A 10,793-nucleotide genomic window follows, 5' to 3' on the forward strand; every position below is an offset into this window, starting at 1 on the left:
GCCGTCGTGAAGTCGGCAGGGTTCGCCGCTCCTGTGCTATGGGGGAGCGTGATGTAGGAATGCTTGTAGGAATGCGCTGCGTGCAGGAATGCTTTTAATTGTCTCTGCCGAATTTCTGTATTTTGGCATTTGAGGCCTTAACTGAACATTTTTGTACAATTACGTGCTTGCTGGACGTAATTCATACCCGGACATCTTATATTCTTAAGTGTAACTGCACTATAATAATTAAACCGCTAATTCCAAGCGAGATTCAAGTCCAAGTAACTTAATCTTGTCGCATCAACAAGGGCTTTAGAAGGCCACACATGATTCTTTTCTTGTGCTTGCGTCTCTTTCGAGTAGCAATTTTCAGTCGGATAAATAATTTTTTTAATGAATTAAAATAAGTGCTATTTCGATGTTGCTGGACGATGAATGTATGGTCACTGAGCATCACTCGTTGATGAGCTTCCGGGCGGCCAGAAATTCTGCGTGCACCTGTTACCTCGCTGGAAAACCACCAAACTACTTAAAAGTTTTTGAAAAAAAAAATTAAATGCAATAGAATAAAGCAGCGCTTGTTATTTAAGTTAGGTCTCAAAGGAAGTGCAGGAAATTGGTGTAATTGTTGCCGGAGCGCGAAGTCCGTCTCCCACCTCTCCCAAATCAAGACTAACAAACTCCGGCGTGGTTTAATCTAAGCAGGTGGCCAAATGCTTCCCAGGAATATGTCAACAGAGTCCGGGTTCAAAACGCGTAAGATTCGTGGGGAGTCGTGGGGTCGTCGCCGCGAAGTGAGACGCGCCCGACGCCTCAATCATAACCGCTGGCCAGGCTCCAGATAGTCCCCAACCGCACACAGCGCGCGTGTGTCAATGGACAACGTGCACCGGATTCATCCTTGAGTCGATCTCGTGGGCCTGCAGCGTGTCCCTTGGCACCTGTCGCCTTTACAGATATCCACTCTCGTTCTCTGGCGTTCCGCGGCTTATTGTAAAACGGGACCCTTAAACCGAAAAGAAATCGGGCACAGGCGCACAATTTGATAGTACATTGTTTGTTAATAACAACACGGAAGAGACGAAGCGTACTTAGTTTATTTCGAAGATCTTTAGACGAACGCTTGAATAGATCAGACCCCAGGATTTCAAAAGTTTTACGTTTGGTTAGAAAGAGGTGACTGTGAACCTGCGAAGCCCTAAGGAAAGAAGTAGTCGATCTCGCAGCTATTGGGCGCATCGACACATTCCCCGTTTTTACAAATCTGGAAATAAAAAGAAAGGGATTTTAAATTCAGGAACTGAAGTTTCCGTCACTCTGAATACTTTTCTTTTCAGGTTTCATGCGACACTTCTGGCTCACGCCGGTATCTGGGCGATTCCATTCGTGGATACACCGGCGACAACAGCTATATAGTTCTCCTCTTTCGCAGCTTCTCCAATACGCTTGAAACACTATGTTGTTCCAGCAGGAGCATTACTGCTTGTAGCTAGGGTCACATGGTAACTTACGTCGGCCACTGGGGTGTGCGGCAACACCGGCGACAAAGCCCTTCTGTGGCGGTGACGCCGTAGTCACTGAGGACTTAGGAAACGCAGGGTGCGGCTCACTACGACCACGCTACTCGCTTCGTCCTTTGTCCTTCGGCATTCCAACTGATGAATGCCGCTATGTAATTGGTTGTGGAGCGACAATGAAATGCTCGTGATCCGCCAGACCCTGCGCTTTTTAAGCTGTCATTCCCTACCCCGAACTTCAACATAACTTTTTTTCTATCTGGATTATTGAACAAGAAAGGTTATTGCATTCGAGCTGTGTTTCAGGTTTTCATACTGAATTTCAGGTTTCCAATACATTAACAATTAGATTGTTTGTTCCATAATCCAAATAGCGAAAAGTTATATTGGGTTTTTGGGTAGGGTTAACAAACATATCGTAAATTAAGACCACGTATATTCGATGATAGGATCCAAACTCCCCGATTCCGATATTCGAATATCTGCTTCTCTCAGCTGTAGCGCTTTTGCGCCTTGCTTTTGTGTATCGCCTTTGCGTCAGTCTTTTGGAGGCTGAATTCCCCCCAAGTTTCTACCGCTAGAAACCTATTGTACAACACGTTAAAAATTATGACATAATTTTGCGGGTAACATTTGCGGACCCTTACAAAAATGATCAATGAGTTTTAATTGACTTTTTATTGTGTTCCTATAGAGTTAATTGAAACTCAGTATAAACTCAATGTCTAATGAGAGTGATCATTAGAAACTCAATTTTGATTCTATTGAATTTACTCATTAGGAATGCAATTGAGACTGATCATAAGAAACTTACTATCGATTCTATTGACTTTACTCATTAGGAATGCAATCGAGTTTGATCATTAGAAATTCAATATCAATTCTAATGAATTTACTCATTAGGGATGCAATAGAGTTTTATCATAAGAAAGTCAATATCGATTCTATGGAACTTACTCATTAGGAATGCAATGGAGTTTGGTCATTAAGAAATCAATATCGATTTAATTGAATTTATTTGTTAGGAAGGCAATTGAGTTTGGCCATAAGAAACTCAATATCGATTCTATAGAATTTACTCTTCAGGAATGCAATTGAGTTTGGTCATAAGAAACTCAATATCAATCCTATTGAATTTACTCATTAGGAATACAATTGAGTTTGGTCGTTTGTGGATTACTGCACCGCACGATTATTGCTTGTACCAATGTTTTTCTATATTCTATTAAGGGATAGAGTCCAATGACCTGGAAACACTGTTTATCACTTACGAGACCTCCAAGGAGGAAATAGCAAACTGGGAACCTTACTAAATGCTGAGGTGGTCACCGGCCAAATGAATACCTTTCTTTTGTAGGGTATATAAGGTGGTGGGGTAGTCAAGGGGAGTACGATTAGTGGGTTGTGGGTGCTTAGTTATGATGTTTGTGTTTGTTTTCTCCACGTACTTTGTTTCCTTCATGTTGCATGCTTTAAGGAATTATAAAAAAAAATCTCAACGAGTAGCAAATTTTTTTAAACGCAGTTGTAATAGATTCTATTAAAACACGTTGCAAAAATTCAATTGAAACTCAATTGCAATATTTTTATTGAAACTCGATAGCAAAAGTTCTATTGAAACACTATTTCCAAATTCAATTGAAATCCAATTGCTAAAAATTCAATTAAGACTCGATGGCCAATACCCTGGTACGGCTCAATAGGGACTCATTAGAAAAAGTCAATTGAGTTTCAGTTGAGACTGAATGCGGTCTATTGAGTGAGTCCTTTACACTTTTAATTGAAACTCATTTGATTTTTTTGTAAGGGGATAAGCTTAAAAAAGATTGCAAAGCTTTTATTTTTTCTTTTCGACTCAGTTATTGAGGTAAAATACGACCAGCAAGAAAGTAGTTGCAAACAGAACGTCGCAACAGGAAGTTTGGTGACGTATTACCTGGCCATCCTTTCCGCAAGGCAAGCCATTGCGCAGAGTCACTCTTATCCCGTCACTGTTGTCGTTGTAACAGTAGACGGCGCAGCCACGCAACGACGGATAAAACTGGAACGAGAGATAAGTTTCTAGATAGCACCTTCAAAACGACATGCAAGCAGATGCTGACTAGTAGGTACGCAGGGTGTTTCATAAAACGGCGGCAAATCGCTCCAACAAAAAATATGCATCACATAAAAAAAAGAAAAATATGTATATATATATATATATATATATGTGTGTGTGTGTGTGTGTGTGTTACTGGTTTTTGCCGAAGGGCATATACAACAGAGAGGCAACGTTCGATTTAATAAGGCTTTTATATACATTTGACTCAATAATATTAATAATATTTATTTGCATACAAAAATCTGATCCTGGGTGGCGTGCACGGCTGTGCAGAAAGGTTAAAACCCGTATGCGAGTGCGCCTGCCAGTTCGCCACCCACCGCCACAGTTAAATCAGTAAATTATATAGGAACGATTGCCGCTACATAAAAATTTTGCGCATCACCGAAAACTCTTGAACTACCGAAGTTCACACAGTTATAAGTGCCTTATAACTCGAAAATGCAATATTTAATGGCAGCAAAATGAAAACGGAAAAGCACTCAATTTGGGCGCGTTTTTATCTTTCCGACTTCTATGAATCCGCATCATAGGCCAGCGGTTCTACTCCCCGTGGATAAAACGCGTAATTAATGCAGTATTCACACGAGGTAGCAATATCTCGTATGAATAACAGCACTACGGACAGTTCCCTCTTTTAACGCGGTAGCGTTACAGCCGTCATGTCCGGGAAAATCGGTGGCATGGCAGAAAAGCCGGTGTGTGTGGCGTGCCGCGAAAGTCCTTATTGGTTGATAGGGTCATGTCGTCACAGCCACATGTAATTTGAACATCCCACAACGCTGACGTGAAACGTGACGTCACACGTGGGATGAAAGTGATTAGAAAACATGCCATGTAATTCGAATTAAAGGTCACCGCATGTATGAAATGATTTCACTCTATCAAGTAATTCATTTGCCTTAAAGAAAATTTTGAAGAATTTTAGACGGGATTCGAACCCTCGACACTTTGGTTGCGAGCCAGACAAGCTACCAACTAGGCCATGCAAGGCTTTTGTTCTTATTTATTTCTTGTTGGGTATACGACACAGATGCACTAAGACACAACACTTCTCTCTTACACAGACCAGTCGCCATTTGCCAGTACATCAGGCCCTAAAATAGCTTCAAATCAGCAAGTCCGTCCAGCACAGACAGCCATTCTGGCGGTTCGCTCTGTGATATTATAGCTTCTCGTAAATAACACAGGCTCTCAATAAAGTAATCTGAACAATCGAACGTTCAAGTCGGCATGTCGAACAGCCATCCTGGACTTCCGCATACTGTGGAGACTCAACACTATGAACATGTCGTAGGGCACGCCCTCGTTATCTGTCGTGAGAAAACGTAAGCCGAGAACAGTTATTGGCAAACGTTTTTTAGAGCGCAGCTCTTAGGGGCCCGTTTCCGGCTTGAGCGGCATCGCCGTCGCCGTCGGCGTAACCGCGCGGTGCATTATGGGAAATGTCCCATAATGCACCGCGCGAGCCCCCCACCGGGGTCACGTGACCTCGTGGGGGGCACGTGAACCCCCCCGAGGTCACGTGACCCCCCGAAGTCACGTGACTCCTCTGAGGTCACGTGACCTCAGGGGGTCACGCATCGTCATCGTCATCATCAGTGATGATGACGATGACGATGCGGATGCCGGTGACGTCATCTGTGATGATGACGAAGACGATGTGGATGCCGGTGACGTCATCAGTGATGATGCCGTCATCAGTGATGATGCCGTCATCAGTGATGAGGACGATGACGATACGGATGTCGGTAACGTCATCAGTGATGATGACGATGACGATGTGGATGCCGGTGACGTCATCAGTGACGATGACGACATCGGGGGTCACGCGACATCGGCGGGGGGTGACCCCCGCCGATGTCGCGTGACCCCCGATGTCGTCATCGTCACTGATGACGTCACCGGCATCCACATCGTCATCGTCATCATCACTGATGACGTTACTGACATCCGCATCGTCATCGTCATCATCACTGATGACGTTATCAGTGACGTCACTGATGTCGTCACCGGCATCCGCATCGTCATCGTCATCAGTGACGTCACTGATGACGTCACCGACATTCGCATCGTCATCGTCATCATCACTGGTGAAGTCATCAGTGACGTCACTAATGACGTCATCGGTATCCGCATCGTCATCGTCACTGATGACGTCATCAGTGACGTCAGTGATGGCATCTTCGGCATTGGGGGGTCACGTGACCCCCCAAGGTCACGTGACCCCCCCCTGGTTAGTTGAACTCGCCCCCCCAGTACCCTTCCCTCCTCCTCCTCAAGAGCTGCGCTCTAATTCGGCGTTACATGAAGTTGTAAGCGGCTTTCACTTTTTTTTTATAAGTACGCTGTAGAACATCCCAATGAAATACTGCGTCCCGGCAGTCCAGAAATATATGGTTTATAGTTTCACATAAGAGACAAACAACTTGGGCGGAGCCTGCAACTAGCATGATTCTTGTTCGAGGCTCCGCCCCAACGTTCGGGTTCACGCACGCGGACAGCTAGAATCTCACGATCCCCCTACGTCACGATGACGTGTCCACCCAGTTGGGGCTCAGAAATCCACACCTTTCCCCTTGATTTTTTTTTTTTATCTTCTTTCTTTTCTCCGGGAGGTAGAACGAGCGGATAACGGAGAAATGCTAACTTCCCGATAATGGAAGGAAACAGAGAAAAACAATAGTATCCTTTTATAAAATACGAAAGATTGTTTCAATAATTATGATGTAAAGCAAATTTAGCTAATATATCTCAACTTGTTTTCTCTAAGCATTTCGCTACTGTCTTTCAAAACAAACATGGCGAAAACCACGGTAACAACCTTGTGGTGTTTGTGCCTCTTTTGCGTCGTCGCTTTCCCCGTTTCTGCACGACACGGATGGCATTACGAGAAGAAACTATTGTGTGAAGGTACGCTGCGACACCGATCATTCTTTGTGAATCTGCCGTGAACATAAGCTGCAAATGAAATGTCCTCTTTGCCCGTGAAGGAGGCTCCAAATGAATACAGCGCTGACGACTGTGCTAATATATGACAAGTCGTGAAATCGACGCAGAGTTCACCGAATGTGAATATACTGTGGATGATGCAGGAAAGTTTCTTTGCGCAGTTTTAATAATGCTTTGCTCCCTTTGCTCACTGCAGTGATTACAACAGTAGTCCCCATAAGCCATGCTCTTTTCTTTCGGCGCTGCAGAAATGGACGCAACCGCATAATCACGGGCAGCCTTTTTTACTTACATTTGCATAAAAGCTCGTGCGAAAAAAAAAAATAATAAAAGAAAACGGCTTCCACGTTTTTACACGTCCCTACATAGGTACCTCTAAGGTTCCTTCATGTGCGCTTTGCTTAGGGTGGTGGCATCTCGCCATTTTGTCCCACACTTTTATTTTTATTTTTTGTTCAAAAGCGCGTGAAAGAGCGTGTCCCTGCGCGCGTTTGTGGCGCTGACTGTGCTATGGCGACATTTTGTTTTCGTCGATTTCTTTGTATTTTCCCCGTGAGCGCGTGCTGTCGGCATCGGCTACTACAAAGGGTGGCATCACCCTAAACAGAAGGACATTGAGGCACCCTAGGTACCTCGCTATCCCATTGGCTTCATTGCGCGTGACGATTCAACGCTCTTTGCCATGGGAACGTTCGTGAAACTAGAAAGCCCCTATTTTCCGCTAACAGCCGCTTTTCGAGTTCGGGTTGTGACGACAAAATGTTCGGGTTGTGACGAAAAAAAAGTTCGGGTTGTGGCGAACAAGAACTCACGGGAATATTTGCATTGTTTTTACTCGACTACCGTACCCTTGGCGTGATAAACTTGAAGTAACATGGCCGCGATGCTCGTCGGATCGACCGCGGCTGGGGCTTGACAAGCGATCGGTAACTTGATCAACGCGCACATGAATGCTTTCGTGCTGTTGGATGAGCCCATTCGGTGGCAGGACCGAGTCGAAGAGCAGAGTGAGCTGGCGTTCAACGTCTCCGGTATAACACTTGGCGAGGTGCAAGGCTTGGCTTCCATTTGTGCCGGTGTTATGAAGCTTGAAAGTGGTGGTGTTGTTGTGGCTCGTAACGGCAGCCTTGATGAGATTAGGAAGACGGTAATAGACCTTCATTACGCCTTGCCATGCGTCAAGATTCAAAACCTCACCTTGTCACAAAGTGACCATCGCTTCCGCGAGCACGGAGGCAGCAGCTAACGGTCTGAGAAAGAATTGTGCCGCCGCCACGACCGCCAGTGATCGCCCCAACGGCAAGAAAACAAACGACAAGCTCATTGAGGTTTGTGTAGCGCTGACTGCTGATTCATCGGGCGACAAGGGTGAATGATGTAAAACGCAATGTAAGTTTTCTAGCGTTTTGCAAAAGTAACGCATTTCGTTGAAAATTTAATTTGTAGATTATTGTTAACGCCTTGAAAGTTTGACGGGGACTGCATCGTGAACGCAGCCTTCACACAAGTGTTTTCTGAAGTGCGTGCTTTGCCTGCATGCATTTAAAAACAGAAGCACTGCCTCTATGATGCATAAAATAAAGGGAATTTCGCTTATCCTGATAATGTTGACTATCTATTGAGTGCTGTTGATAGTACTGGCTTAGCCAGGAGCTTTTGAGGGGGTGAGGGGGGAGGGAAGTTGAGGCGACTGGGATGTTTATGACCTGAGGTGCGGGGGGGGGGGGGGGGGGGGGGTCGAAATTTGTGTGTATAATCTAGGGCCCGCCTGACTTGGCAAGAGGGGGGGGGGGGGCGAAGCTTCATAAGCCTCCCCACCCCCCTCCTGGCTTTTCCACTGGTCGATACCATATAGGGAGCATTCTACACTCACAGGCTGCCGTAAGCACGTGCACAGCCACTGAGCTCGTACATCAATGGCAAGATATTTGCTGACATTCTTCACGTTACGTAGCAGTTCTTTCTTATAGTACATATGCTCGCTTCTCCTTCACACATCTACTCTGCTTCCGCTCGTCGTTTATGCTTGATGGTGATAAGTCAACAGTGCGTATTTGCTCTGCATCACAGGCAGATTTCAAAAATCCTATTAACACTACTGTTTAATTTCAATGAGTTACTGTCACTATTGAAGCGACCATCTATTTAATTGGTATCATAACCTCTACAATAAGCATACGTGTGTTCAATGTAGGATAATGGTATCGTTATTATTTTTCTTCTGTGCGACCCGCATCAACCATGTCTATGCTCGCACCGCCCTCTCTTTGTCGTCGTTCCGAGCATTTGCGTGCCTCGTTTCCTTTCCTTCCACTCTCCCGGGGTGGCGGTCCCGTCTCGCGTGTCTAAAGCCCGGTTCAGACAGTTGCGTTCTACTGCGTTTGACTACGTTGCGGCAGCGAGAAACCAAGACATCCCTGCTGCTTATATCGCGTGCCAAGATGATTCCTTAAATTGGATTCCACGCTTCATACGAAGCCTGTATGTGCCGGTGATTTGCTTTCGGTTCTCGACGCAACGCACTCAAACGCACTGAAAAGCAAGCGTCTGAACCGGCCTTTAGAGTTAAGCATGTGGTTTTGGCCCTAGAGCGGCGCTATTTCTGCCGTCGCGGCGCTCGTGCCGCTCAACCGCTAGTGCTGGCCAGAGCGCCGCGACGGCAGAAATCGCGCCGCTCTAGGGCCAAAACCGCTGCATGTGAAACACGCTTTACTGCATTGGCGACTTGCACGATCGTAAGTGGTCGGCCTTCCACGATTGGCCGAATGCTGACTATGACGTCAGCAAAGGAGTTCTCATGGACGGAAATAAAAGGAACGTGAGGGCTTCAATTTTGACGGTGTTGACAGTGTTGGTTCAAGAACGCTATCATTTCAAGCTTCCACCATGCTAATTAGAAACACCATTGAACTTGTTGTTCGCAAGATAAAGACTTCACGAAAGGTAACCATATGAGGGCGCCACCGGAACATCTCGTCGCTAATAGGCTCCCTACGGGAGCCAGAGGTGCGCGTTCATCTCCGTAGCGCCGTCTTTCCTGCATGGCATGTTGATCCCGCTCCTCACGTGACTGAATTCGGCGAATGGCGGCGCCGCGCATTCGAGGCGCGCGGCGCGCTCAGAAGCAGGGGCGGTGCACATTCACAATCGGCCCTCCCCTCTTCCCCCCCCCCCCCCCCCCCCCACCCCCCTTTTCTTCATGCACAACGCTTAGAGAGAGAAGCAGGGGAACGTACGGCGGGGCGCGTGCAACGTCTACTTTCCTGCACGGCCCTTGATCCGGCTCCTCACGTGATGGCACTTGGAAAACAGACGCGCAACTCTGGCTCCCGCAGGAAGCCTATGCAGCAACTCTAGCGTGTCTACTTTCCTCTAACTTCTTGGAGCGAGTCTGTGTCTCGTGCTAAACAGCCTCGCTGGTCATGCACCTTCACAGACTGGAATGGCTTATGACTTTTTTCTTAGAGATGAACGTGGGTCCATCATTGAAAGAGGGGATTGAGGATTGAGTTACGTGTAACGATAATTTTTTTGTTTTCAGAAATTAAAAAGTTAAAAGTAATCACAATTCAAATAAATAGGCTGTTTTGGGAAAATCAGTGCCATTCCTTAAATTTGCTGCGTTTCTTAGTTGACACGTTTTTCTCTTGCCCAACGAAGACACATCCACGAGCAGAACAGCCACTAAATAAACGATTTCGAACAATCAATATTGGCAAAAAAAAAACAACGCTATCGCCATATTTCGCATGGAGAAGGGAGAGGGCTAATGTTTGAAGTGTGAAGCCTTACATTGGACCTGTCGTGAACCTTGCATACTTGTTGCATTTGTTTTTGTATTTCCGCCTTACATCCCGGTGATAAACGTCCATACTTATTTTCTATCACATCAGCCGGCGAGTCAGCAGAAGGACGTTCAGGTTCTGAAAAAGAAAAGCAAACGTAGAGATTAGAAGGTTCGCTTCATACCTTCAATGAAGTAAAGGAATGACGGATTTGCCGGCAGTTACAGCTTGCACAACCATCGTTGATATTTCGTAAGATACTTCACATCACTTTATTTTTAGGCAATTAAGAATTCTCTGTCTTGTCTCCGCCAATATTGTATATTCACTCATTACTGGCGAGGTAATGTGACACCAAAGTCTAAGGAATTGGGGCATATATGAGTTCGAAATCATTAACTGTCCCATGGAGCGACCCGACGTCATCAGCTTTGAAGCCGCGCCAAACGGCACCCT

The 10,793-nt window shown here is 45.8% G+C and overlaps 1 protein-coding gene across 1 annotated transcript; it reads right to left on the reverse strand.

The window, feature by feature from the left end:
* Window positions 1-1,169: 1,169 nt before the first annotated feature.
* Window positions 1,170-10,577, reverse strand: LOC120843036. Its single transcript, XM_042286982.1, has 4 exons — window positions 10,553-10,577; window positions 10,345-10,475; window positions 3,436-3,540; window positions 1,170-1,246 (listed from the first exon to the last, which is right to left on the reverse strand). Exons 1-4 carry the CDS (start codon window positions 10,575-10,577, stop codon window positions 1,181-1,183), a joined length of 327 nt encoding a protein of 108 aa, XP_042142916.1. The 3' UTR covers window positions 1,170-1,180.
* Between the last annotated feature and the right edge of the window lie 216 nt (window positions 10,578-10,793).

Source organism: Ixodes scapularis, unplaced genomic scaffold (genome assembly GCF_016920785.2).
Source record: "Ixodes scapularis isolate PalLabHiFi unplaced genomic scaffold, ASM1692078v2 PGA_scaffold8__174_contigs__length_109621045, whole genome shotgun sequence".
Taxonomy (NCBI): Eukaryota; Metazoa; Arthropoda; class Arachnida; order Ixodida; family Ixodidae; genus Ixodes; species Ixodes scapularis.